The 23430-nt window shown below is 50.8% G+C and overlaps 1 protein-coding gene and 1 long non-coding RNA gene across 6 annotated transcripts in view; one reads left to right on the forward strand and one right to left on the reverse strand.

The window, feature by feature from the left end:
* The window catches only part of LOC140918040 (uncharacterized), a 56646-nt gene that overhangs the window by 2979 nt on the left and 30237 nt on the right, over positions 1-23430 (forward strand). For all 3 annotated transcript variants that reach the window (XR_012161062.1, XR_012161061.1, XR_012161063.1), the window contains exon 3: positions 19069-19341. This is a non-coding gene — a long non-coding RNA (uncharacterized lncRNA). The remainder of the gene's footprint in view (positions 1-19068; positions 19342-23430) is intronic.
* Positions 1-23430, reverse strand: part of LOC140918038 (epithelial sodium channel subunit beta-like) — a 39169-nt gene that overhangs the window by 1869 nt on the left and 13870 nt on the right. For 2 of the 3 annotated variants that reach the window (XM_073361610.1, XM_073361613.1), the window contains 6 exons: positions 18131-18235; positions 13434-13551; positions 12546-12621; positions 12304-12361; positions 10983-11044; positions 10663-10738 (listed from right to left, as the gene is read on the reverse strand). In XM_073361610.1, coding sequence (XP_073217711.1) covers positions 10663-10738; positions 10983-11044; positions 12304-12361; positions 12546-12621; positions 13434-13551; positions 18131-18235 — 495 coding nt within the window. Of the gene's footprint in view, positions 1-9217; positions 9401-10662; positions 10739-10982; positions 11045-12303; positions 12362-12545; positions 12622-13433; positions 13552-18130; positions 18236-23430 lie in introns of those variants that run through there. The other variant, XM_073361612.1, reaches the window with a different exon arrangement.

Raw genomic sequence — 23430 nt, forward strand, 5'->3', positions numbered from 1 at the left:
AGACAATCATTTCGCGCCTTTTTTCCTGAGTTACCTGTGCAGACGCCATACCACGGCAAGCATGGAGCCCGCTCAGGTAACCGTCACCCTATGTCTCCTGGGTGCTGGCAGACGCGGTACGGCATTGCTACACAGTAGCAGCAACCCCTTGCCTTGTGGCAGCAGACGGAACAGTACGACTGGTAGCCGTCATAGTCATGTCTGAGGTGCTCCTGGTCGCCTCTGTGAGGTCGATCAGGAGCGCCTGGGCAGACATGGGCGCAGGGACTAAATTTGGAGTGACCTGAGCAGGTCATTCTCTTTAGTCCTGCAGTCAGTCCTATTGAACCGTCTTATGGTGAGCGGGCAGGCGATACGGACTGCTAGCAGTCGTACTGTACCATCTTCTGCCGAGCAGCCATGAGATGTGGATGGCATGCAGTCCTTCTGCACCGTCTGCTGCCAGCCAAAGATGTAAAAGATAGATGGAGTGTATCAAAACAAGGAATAGACCAGATTTGTTTTGTACTCATTTGCTTCCCCCCCTCCCCTGTCTAGGGGACTCATTCTTCTAGATCACACTGCAGTCACTCACAGAGAAGGTGCAGCGAGGTAAATCTAGCCATGTATCAATCAGAGGCCAGGCTAACCTTCTTGTTCCAATAACGACAATAACTTAGGTGCACCATTTCTTATTGGAACCCTCCGTGAAGTCCTGCCTGAAATACTCCTTGATGTAAAGCCACCCGCTTTGTTGATTTTAGCTCCCTGAAGCCAACCCTGTAAGCGCCCCTCCCAGCGTCAGAGCAATGGCAAACAATCGGGCATCTGAGAGTGCTGTCCAGAGCACTCACAATGGAGCACTCTGATGGGGCTAAAACATTGTCGCGGGTGGTTCTGGGTACGTGTCGTCAGGCCCCCGTTCCCTCCCTCCCTCCGTGAAAGCAAGGGCGGACAATCGTTTTGCGCCTTTTTTCATGAGTTACCTGTGCAGACACCATACCACGGCAAGCATGGAGCCAGCTCAGGTAACCGTCACCCTATGTCTCCTGGGTGCTGGCAGACGTGGTACGGCTTTGCTGCACAGTAGCAGCAACCCATTGCCTTCTGGCAGCAGACGGTGCAATACGATTGGTAGTCGTCCTCGTCGTGTCCGAGGTGCTCCTGGCCACGTCGGCTGGGAGCGCCTGGGCAGACATGGGCGCAGGGACTAAATTTGGAGTGACTTGACCAGGTCATTCTCTTTAGTCCTGCAGTCCTATTGAACCGTCTTATGGTGAGCGGGCAGGCGATACGGACTGCTAGCAGTCGTACTGTACCATCTTCTGCCAGGCAGGCAAGAGATGAGGATTGCTAGCAGTCGTATTGTACCATCTTATGCCAGGCAGGCAAGAGATGAGGATTGCTAGCAGTCGTATTGTACCATCTTATGCCAGGCAGGCAAGAGATGAAGATGGCTAGCAGTCGTACTGTACCATCTTCTGCCAAGCAGCCATGAGATGTGGATGGCATGCAGTCCTTCTGCACCGTCTGCTGCCAGCCAAAGATGTAAAAGATAGATGGAGTGTATCAAAACAAGAAATAGACCAGATTTGTTTTGTACTCATTTTCCTCCTCCCCTGTCTAGATCACACTGCAGTCACTCACAGAGAAGGTGCAGCGAGGTAAATCTAGCCATGTATCAATCAGAGGCCAGGCTAACCTCCTTGTTCCAATAACAACGATAACTTAGGTGCACCATTTCTTATTGGAACCCTCCGTGCAGTCCTGCCTGAAATACTCCTTGATGTACAGGCACCCCCTTTGTTGATTTTAGCTCCCTGAAGCCAACCCTGTAAGCCGTGTCGTCAGTCGCCCCTCCCTCCGTCAGAGCAACGGCAGACAATCGTTCCGCGCCTTTTTTCTGTGCGGACGCCATACCAAGGCAAGCATGGAGGCCGCTGAGCTCATTTTGGGAATTAGGAGCACATCAACCACCACACGCATTATCCAGCAGTATATGCAACACCAGAACATGGCAACGCGATACCGGGCGAGGAGGCGACGTCAGCGCGGTCCCGTGAGTGATCAGGACATGGACACAGATTTCTCTGAAAGCATGGGCCCTGCCAATGCATGCATCATGGTGCTAATGGGGCAGGTTCATGCTGTGGAACGCCGATTCTGGGCTCGGGAAACAAGCACAGACTGGTGGGACCGCACAGTGTTGCAGGTCTGGGACGATTCCCAGTGGCTGCGAAACTTTCGCATGCGTAAGGGCACTTTCATGGAACTTTGTGACTTGCTTTCCCCTGCCCTGAAGCGCATGAATACCAGGATGAGAGCAGCCCTCACAGTTGAGAAGCGAGTGGCGATAGCCCTGTGGAAGCTTGCAACACCAGACAGCTACCGGTCAGTTGGGAATCAATTTGGAGTGGGCAAATCTACTGTGGGGGCTGCTGTTATGCAAGTAGCTCACGCAATCAAAGATCTGCTGATATCAAGGGTAGTGACCCTGGGAAATGTGCAGGTCATAGTGGATGGCTTTGCTGCAATGGGATTCCCTAACTGTGGTGGGGCTATAGACGGAACCCATATCCCTATCTTGGCACCGGAGCACCAAGCCGCCGAGTACATAAACCGCAAGGGGTACTTTTCAATAGTGCTGCAAGCTCTGGTGGATCACAAGGGACGTTTCACCAACATCAACGTGGGATGGCCGGGAAAGGTGCATGATGCTCGCATCTTCAGGAACTCTGGTCTGTTTCAAAAGCTACAGGAAGGGACTTTATTCCCAGACCAGAAAATAACTGTTGGGGATGTTGAAATGCCTATATGTATCCTTGGGGACCCAGTCTACCCCTTAATGTCATGGCTCATGAAGCCGTACACAGGCAGCCTGGACAGTAGTCAGGAGCTGTTCAACTACAGGCTGAGCAAGTGCAGAATGTTGGTAGAATGTGCATTTGGACGTTTAAAGGCGCGCTGGCGCAGTTTACTGGCTCGCTTAGACCTCAGCGAAACCAATATTCCCACTATTATTACTGCTTGCTGTGTGCTCCACAATATCTGTGAGAGTAAGGGGGAGACGTTTATGGCGGGGTGGGAGGCTGAGGCAAATCGCCTAGCTGCTGGTTACGCGCAGCCAGACACCAGGGTGGTTAGAAGAGCACAGGAGGGCGCGGTACGCATCAGAGAAGCTTTGAAAACCAGTTTCATGACTGGGCAGGCTACGGTGTGAAAGTTCTGTTTGTTTCTCCTTGATGAAACCCCCCACCCCTTGGTTCACTCTACTTCCCTGTAAGCTAACCACCCGCCCCTCCTCCCTTCAATCACGCTTGCAGAGGCAATAAAGTCATTGCTGCTTCACAGTCATGCATTCGTTATTCATTCATCACACAAGTAGGGAGATGACTACCAAGGTATCCCAGGAGGGGTGATGGAGGAGGGAAGGAAAATGCCACACAGCACTTTAAGCACAGCACTTTAAAAGTTTACAACTTTAAAATTTATTGAATGACAGCCTTCTTTCTTTTTGGGCAATCCTCTGTGGTGGAGTGGCTGGTTGGCCAGAGGCCCCCCCACCGCGTTCTTGGGCGTCTGGGTGTGGAGGCTATGGAACTTGGGGAGGAGGGCGGTTGGTTACAGAGGGGCAGCAGTGGCAGTCTGTGCTCCAGCTGCCTTTGCTGCAGCTCAACCATACACTGGAGCATACTGGTTTGGTCCTGCAGCAGCCTCAGCATTGAATCCTGCCTCCTCTCATCACGCTGCCGCCACATTTGAGCTTCAGCCCTGTCTTCAGCCCGCCACTTACTCTCTTCAGCCCCCCACTTACTCTCTTCAGCCCGCCACCTCTCCTCCCGGTCATTTTGTGCTTTCCTGCACTCTGACATTATTTGCCTCCACGCATTCGTCTGTGCTCTGTCAGTGTGGGAGGACAGCATGAGCTCGGAGAACATTTCATCGCGAGTGCGTTTTTTTTTCTTTCTAAGCTTCACTAGCCTCTGGGAAGGAGAAGATCCTGTGATCATTGAAACACATGCAGCTGGTGGAGAAAAAAAAAGGGACAGCGGTATTTAAAAAGACACATTTTATAAAACAGTGGCTACACTCTTTCAGGGTAAACCTTGCTGTTAACATTACATACATAGCACATGTGCTTTCGTTACAAGGTCGCATTTTGCCTCCTCCCACTGCGTGACTACCCCCTCAACCTTCCCCCCTCCCTGTGGCTAACAGCGGGGAACATTTCTGTTTAGCCACAGGCAAACAGCCCAGCAGGAACGGGCACCTCTGAGTGTCCCTGAAGAAAAGCCCTCTATTTCAACCAGGTGACCATGAATTATATCTCACTCTCCTGAGGATAACACAGAGAGATAAAGAACGGATTTTGGTTGAATGCCAGCAAACATACACTGCAATGCTTTGTTCTACAGTGATTCCCGAGTACGTGTTACTGGCCTGGAGTGGTAAAGTGTCCTACCATGAAGGATGCAATAAGGCTGCCCTCCCCAGAAACCTTTTGCAAAGGCTTTAGGACTACATCTAGGAGAACCGCAAATGCCAGGGCAAAGTAATCCTTTCACATGCTTGCTTTTAAACCATGTATAGCATTTTAAAAGGTACACTCACCAGAGGTCCCTTCTCCGCCTGCTGGGTCTAGGAGGCAGCCTTGGGTGGGCTCGGGGGGTACTGGCTCCAGGTCTAGGGTGAGAAACAGTTCCTGGCTGTCGGGAAAACCGGTTTCTCCGCTTGCTTGCTGTGAGCTATCATCTTCTTCGTCCCCAAAACCTGCTTCCGTATTGCCTCCATCTCCATTGAAGGAGTCAAACAACACGGCTGGGGTAGTGGTGGCTGAACCCCCTAAAATGGCATGCAGCTCATCATAGAAGCGGCATGTTTGGGGCTCTGACCCAGAGCGGCTGTTCGCCTCTCTGGTTTTCCGGTAGGCTTGCATCAGCTCCTTCAGTTTCACGCGGCACTGCTTCGGGTCCCTGTTATGGCCTCTGTCCTTCATGCCCTGGGAGATTTTCACAAAGGTTTTGGCATTTCGAAAACTGGAACGGAGTTCTGATAGCACGGATTCCTCTCCCCAAACAGCGATCAGATCCCGTACCTCCCGTTCGGTCCATGCTGGAGCTCTTTTGCGATTCTGGGACTCCATCACGGTCACCTGTGCTGATGAGCTCTGCATGGTCACCTGCAGCTTGCCACGCTGGCCAAACAGGAAATGAGATTCAAAAGTTTGCGGTTGTTTTCCTGTCTACCTGGCCAGTGCATCTGAGTTGAGAGTGCTGTCCAGAGCGGTCAGAATGGAGCACTCTGGGATAGCTCCCGGAGGCCAATACCATCGAATTGTGTCCACAGTACCCCAAATTCGAGCCGGGAACGTCGATTTAAGCGCTAATCCACTTGTCAGGGGTGGAGTAAGGAAATCGATTTTAAGAGCCCTTTAAGTCGAAATAAAGGGCTTCACTGTGTGGACGGGTGCAGGTTTAAATCGATTTAACGCTGCTAAATTCGACCTAAAGTCATAGCCCTGGTCTACACTAGGACTTTAGGTCGAATTTAGCAGCGTTAAATCGATGTAAACCTGCACCCGTCCACACAGTGAAGCCCTTTATTTCGACTTAAAGGGCTCTTAAAATCGATTTCCTTACTCCACCCCTGACAGGTGGATTAGCACTTAAATCGATGTTGCCGGCTCGAATTTGGGGTACTGTGGACACAATTCGATGGTATTGGCCTCCGGGAGCTATCCCAGAGTGCTCCATTCTGACCGCTCTGGACAGCACTCTCAACTCAGATGCACTGGCCAGGTAGACAGGAAAACAACCGCAAACTTTTGAATCTCATTTCCTGTTTGGCCAGCGTGGCAAGCTGCAGGTGACCATGCAGAGCTCATCAGCACAGGTGACCGTGATGGAGTCCCAGAATCGCAAAAGAGCTCCAGCATGGACCGAACGGGAGGTACGGGATCTGATCGCTGTTTGGGGAGAGGAATCCGTGCTATCAGAACTCCGTTCCAGTTTTCGAAATGCCAAAACCTTTGTGAAAATCTCCCAGGGCATGAAGGACAGAGGCCATAACAGGGACCCGAAGCAGTGCCGCGTGAAACTGAAGGAGCTGATGCAAGCCTACCGGAAAACCAGAGAGGCGAACAGCCGCTCTGAGTCAGAGCCCCAAACATGCCGCTTCTATGATGAGCTGCATGCCATTTTAGGGGGTTCAGCCACCACTACCCCAGCCGTGTTGTTTGACTCCTTCAATGGAGATGGAGGCAATACGGAAGCAGGTTTTGGGGACGAAGAAGATGATAGCTCACAGCAAGCAAGCGGAGAAACCGGTTTTCCCGACAGCCAGGAACTGTTTCTCACCCTAGACCTGGAGCCAGTACCCCCCGAACCCACCCAAGGCTGCCTCCTAGACCCAGCAGGCGGAGAAGGGACCTCTGGTGAGTGTACCTTTTAAAATGCTATACATGGTTTAAAAGCAAGCATGTGAAAGGATTACTTTGCCCTGGCATTTGCGGTTCTCCTAGATGTAGTCCTAAAGCCTTTGCAAAAGGTTTCTGGGGAGGGCAGCCTTATTGCGTCCTTCATGGTAGGACACTTTACCACTCCAGGCCAGTAACACGTACTCGGGAATCACTGTAGAACAAAGCATTGCAGTGTATGTTTGCTGGCATTCAACCAAAATCCGTTCTTTATCTCTCTGTGTTATCCTCAGGAGAGTGAGATATAATTCATGGTCACCTGGTTGAAATAGAGGGCTTTTCTTCAGGGGACACTCAGAGGAGCCCGTTCCTGCTGGGCTGTTTGCCTGTGGCTAAACAGAAATGTTCCCTGCTGTTAGCCACAGGGAGGGGGGAAGGTTGAGGGGTTAGTCACGCAGTGGGAGGAGGCAAAATGCGACCTTGTAACGAAAGCACATGTGCTATGTATGTAATGTTAACAGCAAGGTTTACCCTGAAAGAGTGTAGCCACTGTTTTATAAAATGTGTCTTTTTAAATACCGCTGTCCCTTTTTTTTTCTCCACCAGCTGCATGTGTTTCAATGATCACAGGATCTTCTCCTTCCCAGAGGCTAGTGAAGCTTAGAAAGAAAAAAAAACGCACTCGCGATGAAATGTTCTCCGAGCTCATGCTGTCCTCCCACACTGACAGAGCACAGACGAATGCGTGGAGGCAAATAATGTCAGAGTGCAGGAAAGCACAAAATGACCGGGAGGAGAGGTGGAGGGCTGAAGAGAGTAAGTGGCGGGCTGAAGAGAGTAAGTGACGGGCTGAAGACAGGGCTGAAGCTCAAATGTGGCGGCAGCGTGATGAGAGGAGGCAGGATTCAATGCTGAGGCTGCTGCAGGACCAAACCAGTATGCTCCAGTGTATGGTTGAGCTGCAGCAAAGGCAGCTGGAGCACAGACTGCCACTGCAGCCCCTCTGTAACCAACCGCCCTCCTCCCCAAGTTCCATAGCCTCCACACCCAGACGCCCAAGAACGCGGTGGGGGGGCCTCTGGCCAACCAGCCACTCCACCACAGAGGATTGCCCAAAAAAAAGAAGGCTATCATTCAATAAATTTTAAAGTTGTAAACTTTTAAAGTGCTGTGCGGCATTTTCCTTCCCTCCTCCACCACCCCTCCTGGGCTACCTTGGTAGTCATCCCCCTATTTGTGTGATGAATGAATAAAGAATGCATGAATGTGAAGCAACAATGACTTTATTGCCTCTGCAAGCGGTGATTGAAGGGAGGAGGGGCGGGTGGTTAGCTTACAGGGAAGTAGAGTGAACCAAGGGGCGGGGGGTTTCAACAAGGAGAAACAAACAGAACTTTCACACCGTAGCCTGCCCAGTCATGAAACTGGTTTTCAAAGCTTCTCTGATGCGTACCGCGCCCTCCTGTGCTCTTCTAACCACCCTGGTGTCTGGCTGCGCGTAACCAGCAGCCAGGCGATTTGCCTCAACCTCCCACCCCGCCATAAACGTCTCCCCCTTACTCTCACAGATATTGTGGAGCACACAGCAAGCAGTAATAACAGTGGGAATATTGGTTTCGCTGAGGTCTAAGCGAGTCAGTAAACTGCGCCAGCGCGCCTTTAAACGTCCAAATGCACATTCTACCACCATTCTGCACTTGCTCAGCCTGTAGTTGAACAGCTCCTGACTACTGTCCAGGCTGCCTGTGTACGGCTTCATGAGCCATGGGATTAAGGGGTAGGCTGGGTCCCCAAGGATACATATAGGCATTTCAACATCCCCAACAGTTATTTTCTGGTCTGGGAAGAAAGTCCCTTCCTGCAGCTTTTGAAACAGACCAGAGTTCCTGAAGATGCGAGCATCATGCACCTTTCCCGGCCATCCCACGTTGATGTTGGTGAAACGTCCCTTGTGATCCACCAGAGCTTGCAGCACTATCGAAAAGTACCCCTTGCGGTTTATGTACTCGGCAGCTTGGTGCTCCGGTGCCAAGATAGGGATATGGGTTCCGTCTATAGCCCCACCACAGTTAGGGAATCCCATTGCAGCAAAGCCATCCACTATGACCTGCACATTTCCCAGGGTCACTACCCTTGATATCAGCAGATCTTTGATTGCGTGGGCTACTTGCATCACAGCAGCCCCCACAGTAGATTTGCCCACTCCAAATTGATTCCCAACTGACCGGTAGCTGTCTGGCGTTGCAAGCTTCCACAGGGCTATCGCCACTCGCTTCTCAACTGTGAGGGCTGCTCTCATCTTGGTATTCATGCGCTTCAGGGCAGGGGAAAGCAAGTCACAAAGTTCCATGAAAGTGCCCTTACGCATGCGAAAGTTTTGCAGCCACTGGGAATCGTCCCAGACCCGCAACACTATGCGGTCCCACCAGTCTGTGCTTGTTTCCCGAGCCCAGAATCGGCGTTCCACAGCATGAACCTGCCCCATTAGCACCATGATGCATGCATTGGCAGGGCCCATGCTTTCAGAGAAATCTGTGTCCATGTCCTGATCACTCACGGGACCGCGCTGATGTCGCCTCCTCACCCGGTATCGCGTTGCCAGGTTCTGGTGTTGCATATACTGCTGGATAATGCGTGTGGTGGTTGATGTGCTCCTAATTCCCAAAATGAGCTCAGCGGCCTCCATGCTTGCCTTGGTATGGCGTCCGCACAGAAAAAAGGCGCGGAACGATTGTCTGCCGTTGCTCTGACGGAGGGAGGGGCGACTGACGACACGGCTTACAGGGTTGGCTTCAGGGAGCTAAAATCAACAAAGGGGGTGCCTGTACATCAAGGAGTATTTCAGGCAGGACTTCACGGAGGGTTCCAATAAGAAATGGTGCACCTAAGTTATTGTCCTTATTGGAACAAGAAGGTTAGCCTGGCCTCTGATTGATACATGGCTAGATTTACCTTGCTGCACCTTCTCTGTGAGTGACTGCAGTGTGATCTAGAAGAATGAGTCCCCTAGACAGGGGAGAGGGGGAAGCAAATGAGTACAAAACAAATCTGGTCTATTTCTTGTTTTGATACACTCCATCTATCTTTTACATCTTTGGCTGGCAGCAGACGGTGCAGAAGGACTGCATGCCATCCACATCTCATGGCTGCTTGGCAGAAGATGGTACAGTACGACTGCTAGCAGTCCATATCGCCTGCCCGCTCACTATAAGACGGTTCAATAGGACTGACTGCAGGACTAAAGAGAATGACCTGGTCAAGTCACTCCAAATTTAGTCCCTGCGCCCATGTCTGCCCAGGCGCTCCCAGCCGACATGGCCAGGAGCACCTCGGACATGACGATGACGGCTACCAGTCGTACTGTACCGTCTGCTGCCACAAGGCAAGGGGTTGCTGCTACTGTGTAGTAATGCCGTACCGCGTCTGCCAGCACCCAGGAGACATAGGGTGACGGTTACCTGAGCGGGCTTCATGCTTGCCGTGGTATGGCTTCTGCACAGGTAACTCAGGAAAAAAGGCGCGAAATGATTGTCTGCCCTTGCTTTCACGGAGGGAGGGAGGGAACGGGGGCCTGACGATATGTACCCAGAACCACCCACGACAATGTTTTAGCCCCATCAGGCATTGGGATCTCAACCCAGAATTCCAATGGGCAGCGGAGACTGCGGGAACTGTGGGATAGCTACCCACAGTGCAACGCTCCGGAAGTCGACTCTAGCCTCGGTACTGTGGAAGTGCTCCGCCGAGTTAATGCACTTAATGCACTTAGAGCATTTTCTGTGGGGACACACACACTCGAATATATAAAACCGATTTCTAAAAAACCGACTTCTATAAATTCGACCTTATTCCGTAGTGTAGACATACCCTTAGAGCTGCAGCATAGAATGTCACCCCCCAACCCCTGGAGTAAGGAGAGGTTGTGTGCTGCTCTTGAACAACCCAGGCACCCTCCTCCTTGAACAACCCAGCCACCCTCCCATTGAGCCACAAGCAGCAGTGGCAGGCTTTGGAGGCTGGAAGGGAGAGGCAGCCAGTAAAGGCTGGTGCTGACAAGAAGTAGGAGTTCTGTCCCAGACTACAGATACATTTAACATTCTCCGGGTGATGGGGGTAGGTCTAAATACTTCAGATTAACCTCTTGGGAGCAGCATGGACGCTGCTCAGAGACTGAGTGACAGAGTCTGCAGGTATTTGGCTTCTGGAAAAGGCTATGGAAATATGCTCTGGCACGTGTGTTAGAAGCAGGAGCCTGATACTGCACTTACAGTTGTAGCCGCAGATTCCGAGGTGGTTCTGTAGTTATACTCTTCAAAGTAAATATTTAGCTTGACGATCCCATTGCTGTAGGACACAAGGATCAGTTAAAACTCATTTCTAGCCCTGTATACCCTGTGCATTTACTTAAGAAAGTGGTATCTGTATAAGCTGCTTTTGTGATCAACTAGCTTGATAGACAAGCACCCCGGCATCAGTAGATTTGTTCTGTCCCACAGGCACACGTTTGGGATGATGGTCAGGTTTTGTGCTAATCTAACATTAACAGGCCCCTTGGATCAGAGAGAAAATGGTCTATTCTTTTACTCACCTGTCCAGAGTCACATTTGTCGACAGATTTCTTTCATAGGACAAAATATGGAAAATCCAGTCCTAGTAAAAGAAAATTGATTCATAACTGAAATGGGAAATGTTCTCTCTGAGCCACGTATGCTATGGGGGAGGTAAAATACCACCTACAAGGTCCACAAACTGTACACAGAAAGCTGGAATCTCTGGCACCTGCCCATGCTAAATAACAGTTGATGTTACACTACATAAAGGAATTTGTGATTCGGTCAATAGCACTTGCAGACAGGTGACTTTCCTCCAGGCCATAGAACCAGGGCCCAGAGAAGCAAATCAACAGGAAAATTCCTGCTGAAATGGTAAAAGGGGTAATTTTACAGAGCTTCCAATTTTCTATCAATCCATATTACAGGCCCTGATGTTTTAGCTTCACTGTTCTCAACTGATGATGAGAGAATGTGGTGAGATGACTTAGGGAGAGTTTGGGAAAATGGAATCAGACCGGAAGCAGAGTTCATTCCAATGTGGAACAAAAATAAATGATGAAACCTCAAAAGTTGTCCCAAAAGTTGGCCTCCATCCAGCTCTGCTACCAGGCTTAAAAATGCTTCATTTGGTTAAAAATGCAGCAGCCTGCTTACTGAGCCACATAGACCACTACGAGCATACCACCTTCTCTGCTCTGTGCTCTTTACTTGGTTTTTAAAGAGAAGTTCAGTATTTCAGTTATTCTCCTCAAAGGGCCCCTGTGGAATAGCCCATATCATGCAAGGGACCATGTCCCACTCCAAGTTTCTGACTCCTGTGAGAGTGACATTCCATAGAAACAGTGAGTCAGCTTTCAGAGTGAGAATTATGTGTACAGGAGACAGAACTTCCTCAATACTGTCCCATGACTGAGTATCTCAGACTGGAAGACACTGGAATCATCACCCAGCACTTTCAGATCAAAATTGAAACCCTGTTACTGTGGCTGTACAGGTCACAAAAAACCAACAGCCTGTACTGAATAGGGGCTGGAGAGAGAATGGCCATTTATAGTGTTTATTTTTAACATCTGTAAGGCACTTAAATACCAGTGAGAAGCAGAAACAAGGTAATGTAATGGTAACAAGGTAATGTAATGGTAAGGTGTGGTAATATGTTATCAGACCAACTTCTGTTGGAAAATGTAAACTCAAAAGCTGCTCTCTCTCACCAACAGAAGTTGGTCCAATAAAAGATATTACCTCACCACCACCCCTTGTCTCTCTAATATCTTGGGACAAACATGGCTACAACAAAAGTGCATACAATAGCGATAAGCAGGGAATCTTCCCTAGACAGACAGGAACTGATTTTACCTCTGACGCCTCAGATGGCCAGCCTGCCACAGAGATGGTCGTTTTGAACTGAGTGTTGCTGGAAAGAAGACACAAGAACATTAATTCATGGAGCTTTCCACTGCTCTTAAATCACCAGAACTTTAGCTCAATTTCAACCCCCCATAAAGGTCTGTTCAGATTTTAAGATCAGTGTTCAGTGAGGGATAAAACGCAGGATTCCCTCCACCTTGAGAGCTGCCAGAGAGAGTTTATTTACTTACTTGCATGTGTCCTTACAAGAGTCAATACAAGACTGCCTGTGTCCTATACTTGACCTCAGTGAAGAATAGCAATATGCTGTTTGGTGAAAACAAAAAGCAAACAATCCAGTCAGATGAGAACTTTACTGCTGCAGATTTGCTTCCCCCATAACCTTCTGAAGCTTTGACAATCCATTGATAAAAACAATCAAACTCTTAGACGATGTAACACCTTTTGCAGGGCCTAGTGGACTGGCTTTCATCAACACTGACACGTGTGGTGGGCTGTCGATGGTCCTACACCTCACTTACTGCAGTCCCTTCTGCAGGAAACATTCAGCTGGATGCTTGAGCAGTGCAGAATCTTGTCAGTGATGCACCCGCCGATGAATACAGGGTGACTTCTAAAACATTTGTTGCAAGAGAACTGCAGCACTCAGAAACGTTCAGAGCAGACATAAGTGTGCTGAGGATTGCATCAGGTCTGTGCCACCTTGTACTGAAGGGGGGGAATTTATCTGGGGATCTGTACAAACCTGTGGAGAAGTGCTGACCTTTCCGTGCTAGGACACCTGAAATGCTGAGGCTGGTGGTTTCTGTTTACTCCATAACCCAGAGTAGAAAACCTTGTCATCCCATATGGTGTTGGTGTTACCAGCTGGCCATTCCTCTGTGAGAAGCCTTCATTCAGCTAAGCTGTTATGGCAGCTGATATTCCTTAGCCTTAGGCCAGAGCTGAGAGCTCTGCCTCCCTCCTCACTCTCCACCTTGTTAGCAAACAGAGCCCCTGCTGCAAAAACGTTTAACTCCCAGCTACTTAAAGTGCCCCTGACAAAGCCCTTATGTTTCCAACCCCTTCCCATACGTATTATGGGGCCTTGCTATTTCACACTCTGTTCGTGTTCTTACCCCAGTCTGGATCATCTTCACTGTTGCAATAATTTACCCCTTCAGGTAAAGGAAACAGATAGTGACCACACCCACAATTTTCGAACATCTGAGCTTGGAAACAGGAGCGCAGACAAGCCTGCAAAAAGGGGACAAGGAGCCATTTAGAACTGGGACATGCTCTCACGCTGATCAGTGCATCAAAGAGTGCAGAGACTGCTCCCAGATGCCTTCCTACCAGGCTCCCAAAGGGCCGACTCCTTCAACACTGGTTGCCGGTGTTTTACACTGTAACCTCACCCAGCTGAGAACAGGTGTTCATGTCACAATGGTAAAAATGCCACCAACAGCCAGTACTTTCTCTCCACTAGCATTCCCACCCGCTGCCCACAGCAGAGCTGCCCTGGGCTTAGCAACAACGGGAAAGATGTCAGACAAAAAGCCAAGCGTAGACCAGGCCGAAGGGGGATGCTCAGCTCTGAAGCAGAGAGAGGGTAACAGCATGCAGAGCAATAACCAAAACCAGACAAAGTTCACAAGTGCTGCCTGGATGGAGCTTTGGCCTCTGGATTTCTGCAGAATCACTTGTCCCTTGTGGTTCTCTGCTTTCCGAGGCCCTCCCTGTTTTTTCTCCAGCTCTCTGGTTCTTAAAACACATTTGTTTGGTTTTCTTCTGGCCAGTGAGTTCTTACCTGGGTGCATCTGCATGGCGCAGGATTAATGACATGATACTAAGTGCTCAGTCAGGGCCAGATTCTCCCCTGAAATCAATGTGGGGGTGGGGACAAGGAGAACCAGGACTTAGCATCTCCCATCTACTTGCCCAGGGCTCCCCTCTCACTGTTTGATGGCCCAGGAACCTAGGGTGGTTCGTGGTGAAGAGCGGAAGACAGGCAACTTCACCTGGCTTGTTTGTAACAAGGTGCTGGGCTCTGGCCCACCAATTTGTTTCTATGGGGAAGAGAATCTGTCAGAGCCCAACCTGCATCACCTGACCCCCTTCCAACCTACAGACCTAGCAGCTGCGGAGCCCCCTCAAGGGGCTCTTCTAAGGTCAGGGAGGAGCATGCAGCACAGTCAGCTCCTCCCCACTTCCACACCCTGCACTGGGATCCATCGTCCTCCGCTTTCAGGAACAGAGGGGTCACTTGGTTCCTTAGTCTGAGAAAAAAACGGTTACTTACCTCTCGTAACTGTTGTTCTTCGAGATGTGTTGCTCACGTCCATTCCAATAGGTCTGTGCGCGTGCCCTAGCGGAACCCGTCGGGTCGGCTGTGGAGACCCCTAGAGTGGCGCCTTCATGGCGGGGTATGTATGTCCCTGCCGACCCGCCGCCTGCTCGGTTCCTTCTTGCTGGACACGCCGACAGTGGGGCGGCGGGAGGGATTTGGAATGGACGTGAGTAACACATCTCGAAGAACAAGTTACGAGGGGTAAGTAACCGTTTTTTCTTCTTCGAGTGGTTGCTCATGTGCACTCCAATAGGTGTATAGCAATGGAATAATAGCAATGTGACAGTACACGTCCTTCAAGTCGAAGACAGTGTACCAGTCTCCCGGATCCAGGGCGGGAATGATGGCGGCCAGAGAGACCATGCGGAACTTCACCTTTTTTATGTATGTGTTGAGCTCTCGTAGGTCCAGCATAGGCCGAAGCCCGCCCCTGGCCTTGGGGATGAGGAAATAGTGGGAGTAGGACCCCTTGCCCCTGAATTCCTGAGGAACCTCCTCTATTGCCCCTAGAGCTAGGAGTGATTGTACCTGTTGTACAAGGAGTTGCTCGTGAGAGGGGTCCCTGAAGAGGGACGGGGAAGGGGCGTGGGAGGGCGGGAGGGAACAGAATTGGATTGAATATCCCACCCCCACCGTGCTGAGGGCCCAGCGGTCTGATGCGATCTGAGACCAAGCACGGTAGAAGCAGAAGAGTCGATTCACAGAGTGGGGGAAGGATCCAAGAAGGCGACTGGTGCGCTGTCCTCGTGTGCATCTTCAAAAGTTTGGCTTGGGGCCGGGGGGCTGTTTGGTCGAACCCTGGCCTTGGCCTGAGGAGGATTGCGGTGGGTGCCTCCTGTTATTTCTGCCCCTCCTCCTAGGTGGATCCCACCTTGGGGTCCCCGAGTAGAAACGGGTTGGGGGCTGAGGTCTAAAGGCCTTTCTCTGAGGCGCTGGGGTGTGTAGCCCCAGAGACTTCTGAGTCGCCCGCCAGTCCTTCAGGATATGTAGATGTGTGTCCATATTTTGAGCAAACAGGCCCTCACAGTCAAAGGGGAGGTCCTGAATTGTATTTTGGACCTCAGGTGGGATCCCCGAAACCTGAAGCCATGCACTGCACCTCATAGCGATGGTGGTGGCCATGGTTCCAGCCGCAGAGTCCGCTGCATCCAGGGCTGCTTGGAGGTCAGTCTTAGAGACCACTCTATGCTCCTCAAGGAGCGCACTGAACTCCCTGCAAGAATCAGCTGGGATTAACTCCTGGAACTTAGCCAACGAGCTCCAGGAATTGAAAGCGTATCGGCTAAGCACCGCCTGCTGATTCTCTACCCGACTTTATGGCCAAAGAGATCCAGCTTCTTGGCGTCATGTGACTTAAGCGTGGGGCCGGGTTGACCCTGCCACTCCTTGTGGTTTGCCTCGTCAACCACCAGAGTCCCCGGTTGGGGGTGCGTAAACAGGTGCTTATAGCCCTTTTGCGGCACAAAGTAACGTCTCTCGACCCCTTTCGCCGTTGGTGGTTTGGAGGCCGGGGTTTGCCAAAGCACCTTCGTGGTGTTCTGAATTGTCCTTATGAGGGGCAAAGCTACTCTGGAAGGACCCTCGGGGGTGAGGACATCCACCATCGGATCTGAGTCCTCCATAACCTCCTCTGCCTGGAGGTTGAGGTTAACTGCTACCCTCCTAAGCAGGTCCTGGTGCCCTTTGGTATCCATTGGTGGTAGAGTGGTGGAGGTGCCCACCACTGCCTCATCCGGCAAAGAGGAGGAAGAGGTTCCTGGGACAGGGTCTTCCTGACCCTCGGGTTCTCTGGACGCTGGGTCAGCTACCTCGGAGCACCCCGCGACTGGAGGTTCAGGTGCCACCGACGTCGGTGGAGGAGGGGCCGTGCTTGTCCGTGGCCGCTCAACAGCCCTGTCCCATAAGGGATCCTCCGGGTCCCTAGGGGTATAGCGTGCCATCGACATCGCTGATGGAGGGGCATGGGGGGCCGATACCACCGACACCAGCCTAGATCCCTGACCTTGAGCCTGGTGGTAGGCCCAGGGGGTCCAAAAAGGCCATTGCATTGGACCTGCCACTGGGGTGGCCAAGTGGCGACTGGTGCTGGTTGTTCCGCCGACCTTCAGTGCCGGGATCGGGGCCAGGACCGGGAGCAGTAGTGGATGCATCGGGACACAGACGATTCCGTGTCGGACTCTGACGAGTATTCTGTACCGGACCATGGGGGAGCGGAGCCCGATGGTGCTGGGGAGTGGTGCCGGGGAGACGGCGATTGGTGCCGCAGCATCATGGGCCTTCCCCAATGATGAGTCAACGGCGGTGCCGCCATCAGTGCCGGTGCGGCCATCGGTGTCACGACCGGGGCTGTAATCACCCGCGGTGCCAGGCGTGACGCGGCAGTCGGTGCCATCGCCGGTACTACTGGCCGTGCCTGAGTTTGCGAGGCCGGGTACTGCGCCGCCATATCAATGAGGTCTCGAGCCGCCTCATGTGTGTCTGGAGTGGAGGGGAGATCAAGCTCTTCCTCCAAATCATCGCGGGTAGGAGAGTCCGTTCTTGCCGGAGTCAAGAGCGCCGGTTCTTGGGGGCCAGACCGAGGGTGTCCCACCAGAGGATGCAGCCCACTGGAAACCCCCTCAGCTTCCTGACAGGGGAACGACCCCTGTCTGGTTTCTTTTTCTCATGCGGCACTGGAGGCTGTGAACAGTGCCGCCGTGAGGCACTGGCCTTGAGGGCCAGGGAGAGGTACCGGTGCTCCCTGGTGGAGTCTTTCCTCGGTGCCGGGACATCCCACCCTGAGGCTGGTGTGCTGTGCACCGAGGGTGCCGGCATCGGCTCAGGCTGTGGCTGAAGGGCCGACTCCATCAAGAGGAGCTTCAGGAGATAGTCCCACTCCCTCTAAATCCTGGGTCTGAAGCTCGTGCAAATAGGGCACTTATCTGTCTGATGGCCCTCCCCAAGGCACTTGAGACAGGCGGCGTGCAGATCACTTGTTGGCATAGGTTTTGCACACCTCTCACACGCGACCGAGGCATGCCCCAGTGCTGGGGAGAGTAAAACAGGGGAAACCCCCCCAAAGTACGCTAAACTAACCTAATCTACAACTATTAACAACTAACTAACAACTCTGTACACTAGAACCACTCGATAAGGCACTTGCAAAGCAAGAGACTAAGCTGTTCCAACAGGTAAGAAGGAACCGAGCAGGCGGCGGGTTGGCAGGGACATACATATGCCACCATGAAAGCGCCACTCTAGGGGTCTCCACAGCCGACCCGACGGGTACCGCTAGGGAAAAGCTTCCAGCGATCGTGCACGTGACATGTGCACACACCTATTGGAATGCACATGAGCAATCACTCGAAGAAGAAGTATTTATTGCATGATAATTAGTGCTAAGCCCCTGGTCTGTCACACACCAATATTCAGACTGTCCAGAAAGAGTGCAGAAAAAGAATCCAAATGGAGGATTTTTAAAAAAAAACATTCGATTTTTTAAATTACCTGTATGGAATAGGAAGTGTTGTACTTGTTATATAGATTTTTCACAGGGACATCAGAGCCATCTGTCGTGCAGTTGTAAGGGTAACCCAGCTGCACCAATTCATCCTGAAAAATCCAACACTTGTATGTTGCAGTAAGAATCCACATGTATCTTGGCTTCTAGTTTATATATAAATGGAATCCCTTCTCACTGCAGCTCTGGCACCTGGAGTGCAGAGGCAACACTTGCCCATGCAGAGGGAGTTATTTGGATTTAATAAAGCAATTTAACTTAAAATCAGAGTTGCTATGTGAATGCTTATGTTGGAAGTGCACAATTTGCTTTCTATTAATAGTCCCTAAGTGCCACATAAAGGTCTTAGTGTGTGCAAGCACTCCTGCCAAGATTGGCCAGTGTACATGCAGAAGGTGTACCCAAATGAGCACGCATGCATGCAGCCAACGCAAGTTCTGTTATTTTATTAAAGCAAATCTTGTGAAGAGTTAGCTCAGCTAAGACGGAAAGTGAACAGCAAACAGCGGAGAGGCTAACAGTGGGAGTTCGCCTGGGGACAACCCACTGAGGCTTTCATCTTGCCGGCTTCTCTGAGTAATTACTACAGCTCCTGAAAAGAAAAGGAGTACTATTGGCACCTTAGAGACTAACCGATTTATTTGAGCATAAGCTTTCGTGAGCTACAGCTCACTTCATCGGATGCATTCAGTGGAATGCATCCGATGAAGTGAGCTGTAGCTCACGAAAGCTTATGTTCAAATAAATCGGTTAGTCTCTAAGGTGCCACAAGTACTCCTTTTCTTTTTGCGAATACAGACTAACATGGCTGCTACTCTGAAACCTACAGCTCCTGAGGAAGCTCGTAGAAGGAAGGTGATATGGATGGGGGGTGTTCAGCTGTTGTTACCTGCACAGCATGTGCCATGTTGTTTTTCTTCCACAGGACAAAAGCAACTTTGTCTGTACAAAGTGCAAGCTGGTCTCCACATTGGAAGAGAAGGTTCAAGGTCTGGAGAAACAGGTATCAACCCTGCATTGCACAAGAGAAACTGAAAATTTCCTAGACAGACGTCAGGATATGCTTCTACGGGCACAACGGTCTGAAGATTCAGAGCAGGCTGCGCAGCGGGGACAGGAGGATGGTGAAGAAATTTGGCAGCATGTGGCCTCCAGAAGAAGAAAGGGGAGCGTCTATGTACCAGCAATGCAGATACAGGTAAGCAACCATTTTCATGTTCTCTCCACAGGTACTAATGCAGAGAGTGGACTAGATGATACATCTGAGGGAAGGGAGCAGAAGGAGACTCCGCCGATTGGAAGGCATGAGATGCCCTGTCCTAGGGATGTGGTTCCACGACCACCGCTCCCAAGTGAAGGAGGCAGGTGGTGGTGGTCGGGGATTCCCTCCTCAAGAGGACTGAGTCATCTATCTGCCGCCCCAACCGGGAAAACCTAGAAGTCTGCTGCTTGCCAGGAGCTAGGATTCACGATGTGACGGAGAGACTGCCGAGACTCATCAAGCCCTCGGATCGCTACCCCTTCCTGCTTCTCCACGTGGGCACCAATGATACTGCCAAGAATGACCTTGAGTGGATCACTGCGGACTACGTGGCTCTGGGAAGAAGGATAAAGGAGTTTGAGGCGCAAGTGGCGTTCTCGTCCATCCTCCCCGTGGAAGGAAAAGGCCTGGGTAGGGACCGTCGAATGGTGGAAGTCAACGAATGGCTACACATGTGGTGTCGGAGAGAAGGCTTTGGATTCTTTGACCATGGGATGGTGTTCCAAGAAGGAGGAGTGCTAGGCGGAGACGGGCTCCACCTAATGAAGAGAGGGAAGAGCATCTTCGCAAGCAGGCTGGCTAACCTAGTGAGGAGGGCTTTAAACTAGGTTCACAGGGGGAAGGAGACAAAAGCCCTGACGTAAGTCGGGAAGTGGGATACCGGGAGGAAGCACAAGCAGGAGAGCGCGCGAGGGGAGGGCTCCTGCCTCATACTAAGAAAGCAGGACAATCAGTGAGATATCTTAAGTGCCTAGACACAACTGCAAGAAGCCTGGGAAACAAGCAGGGAGAACTGGAAGTCCTGGCACAGTCAAGGAATTATGATGTGATTGGAATAACAGAGACTTGGTGGGATAACTCACATGACTGGAGTACTGTCATGGGTGGATATAAATGGTTCAGGAAGGACAGGCAGGGCAGAAAAGGTGGGGGAGTTGCATTGTATGTAAGGGAGCAGTATGACTGCTCAGAGCTCAAGTATGAAACTGCAGAAAAACCTGAGTGTCTCTAGATTAAGTTTGGAAGTGTGAGCAACAAGGGTGATGTCGTGGTGGGAGTCTGCTATAGACCACCGGACTGGGGGGATGAGGTGGACGAGGCTTTCTTCCGGCAACTCACAGAAGTTACTAGATCGCAGGCCCTGGTTCTCATGGGAGACTTCAATCACCCTGATATCTGCTGGGAGAGCAATACAGCGGTGCACAGACAATCCAGGAAGTTTTTGGAAAATGTAGGGGACAATTTCCTGGTGCAAGTGCTGGAGGAACCAACTAGGGGCAGAGCTCTTCTTGACCTGCTGCTCACAAATGGGGAAGCAAAAGTGGATGGGAACCTGGGAGACAGTGACCATGAGATGGTCGAGTTCAGGATCCTGACACAAGGAAGAAAGGAGAGCAGCAGAATACGGACCCTGGACTTCAGAAAAGCAGACTTTGACTCCCTCAGGGAACTGATGGGCAGGATTCCCTGGGAGAACAACATGACGGGGAAAGGAGTCCAGGAGAGCTGGCTGTATTTTAAAGAATCCTTATTGAGATTACAGGGGCAAACCATTCCGATGTGTAGAAAGAATAGTAAATATGGCAAGCGACCAGCTTGGCTTAACAGTGAAATCCTTGCTGATCTTAAACACAAAAAAGAAGCTTACAAGAAGTGGAAGATTGGACAAATGACCAGGGAGGAGTATAAAAATATTGCTCAGGCATTCAGGAGTGAAATCAGGAAGGCCAAATCACACCTGGAGTTGCAGCTAGCAAGAGATGGTAAGAGTAACCAGAAGGGTTTCTTCAGGTATGTTATCAACAAGAAGAAAGTCAAGGAAAGTGTGGGCCCCTTACTGAATGAGGGAGGCAACCTAGTGACATCCGATGAAGTGAGCTGTAGCTCACGAAAGCTTATGCTCAAATAAATTGGTTAGTCTCTAAGGTGCCACTAGTACTCCTTTTCTTTTAACCTAGTGTCAGAGGATGTGGAAAAAGCTAATGTACTTTTTTCGCCTCTGTCTTCACGAACAAGGTCAGCTCCCAGACTGCGGCACTGGGCAGCACACCATGGGGAGGAGGTGACCAACCCTCTGTGGAGAAAGAAGTGGTTCAGGACTATTTAGAAAAGCTGGACGAGCACAAGTCCATGGGGCTGGATGCGCTACATCCGAGAGTGCTAAAGGAGTTGGCGGAAGTTTTTGGAAAGCGTAGGGGACAATTTCCTGGTGCAAGTGCTAGAGGAGCCAACTGGGGGGGGAGCTTTTCTTGACCTGCTGCTCACAAACCAGGAAGAATTAGTAGGGGAAGCAAAAGTGGATGGGAATCTGGGAGGCAGTGACCATGAGTTGGTTGATTTCAGGATCCTGACACAGGGAAGAAAGGTAAGCAGCAGGATACGGACCCTGGACTTCAGGAAAGCAGACTTCGACTCCCTCAGGGAACGGATGGGTAGGATCCCCTGGGGGACTAACATGAAGGGGAAAGGAGTCCAGGAGAGCTGGCTGTATTTCAAGGAATCCCTGTTGAGGTTACAGGGACAAACCATCCCGATGAGTCGAAAGAATAGTAAATATGGCAGGCGACCAGCTTGGCTTAACGGTGAAATCCTAGCGGATCTTAAACATAAAAAAGAAGCTTACAAGAAGTGGAAGGTTGGACATATGACCAGGGAAGAGTATAAAAATATTGCTCGGGCATGTAGGAATGAAATCAGGAGGGCCAAATCGCACCTGGAGCTGCAGCTAGCAAGAGATGTCAAGAGTAACAAGAAGGGTTACTTCAGGTATGTTGGCAACAAGAAGAAAGCCAAGGAAAGTGTGGGCCCCTTAATGAATGAGGGAGGCAACCTAGTGACAGAGGATGTGGAAAAAGCTAATGTACTCAATGCTTTTTTTGCCTCTGTCTTCACTAACAAGGTCAGCTCCCAGACTGCTGCCCTGGGCATCACAACATGGGGAATAGATGGCCAGCCCTCTGTGGAGAAAGAGGTGCTTAGGGACTATTTAGAAAAGCTGGACGTGCACAAGTCCATGGGGCCAGACGAGTTGCATCCGAGAGTGCTAAAGGAATTGGCGGCTGTGATTGCAGAGCCATTGGCCGTTATCTTTGAAAACTCGTGGCGAACGGGGGAAGTCCCGGATAACTGGAAAAAGGCTAATGTAGTGCCCATCTTTAAAAAAAGGAAGAAGGAGGATCCTGGGAACTACTGGCCAGTCAGCCTCACCTCAGTCCCCGGAAAAATCATGGAGCAGGTCCTCAAAGAATCAATCCTGAAGCACTTGCATGAGAGGAAAGTGATCAGGAACAGCCAGCATGGATTCACCAAGGGAAGGTCATGCCTGACTAATCTAATCGCCTTCTATGATGAGATTACTGGTTCTGTGGATGAAGGGAAAGCAGTGGATGTATTGTTTCTTGACTTTAGCAAAACTTTTGACACGGTTTCCCACAGTATTCTTGTCAGCAAGTTAAAGAAGTATGGGCTGGATGAATGCACTATAAGATGGGTAGAAAGTTGGCTAGATTGTCGGGCTCAACAGGTAGTGATCAATGGCTCCATGTCTAATTGGCAGCCGGTGTCAAGTGGAGTGCCCCAGGGGTCGGTCCTGGGGCCGGTTTTGTTCAATATCTTCATAAATGATCTGGAGGATGGTGTGGATTGCACTCTCAGCAAATTTGCAGATGATACTAAACTGGGAGGAGTGGTAGATACGCTGGAGGGCAGGGATAGGATACAGAGGGCCCTAGACAAATTGGAGGATTGGGCCAAAAGAAATCTGATGAGGTTCAATAAGGATAAGTGAAGGGTCTTGCACTTAGGACTGAAGAACCCAATGCACAGCTACAGACTAGGGTCCGAATGGCTAGGCAGCAGTTCTGCGGAAAAGGACCTAGGGGTGACAGTGGACGAGAAGCTGGATATGAGTCAGCAGTGTGCCCTTGTTGCCAAGAAGGCCAATGGCATTTTGGGATGTATAAGTAGGGGCATAGCGAGCAGATCGAGGGACGTGATCGTCCCCCTCTATTCGACATTGGTGAGGCC

This window comes from Lepidochelys kempii, chromosome 10 (genome assembly GCF_965140265.1).
Source record: "Lepidochelys kempii isolate rLepKem1 chromosome 10, rLepKem1.hap2, whole genome shotgun sequence".
Taxonomy (NCBI): Eukaryota; Metazoa; Chordata; order Testudines; family Cheloniidae; genus Lepidochelys; species Lepidochelys kempii.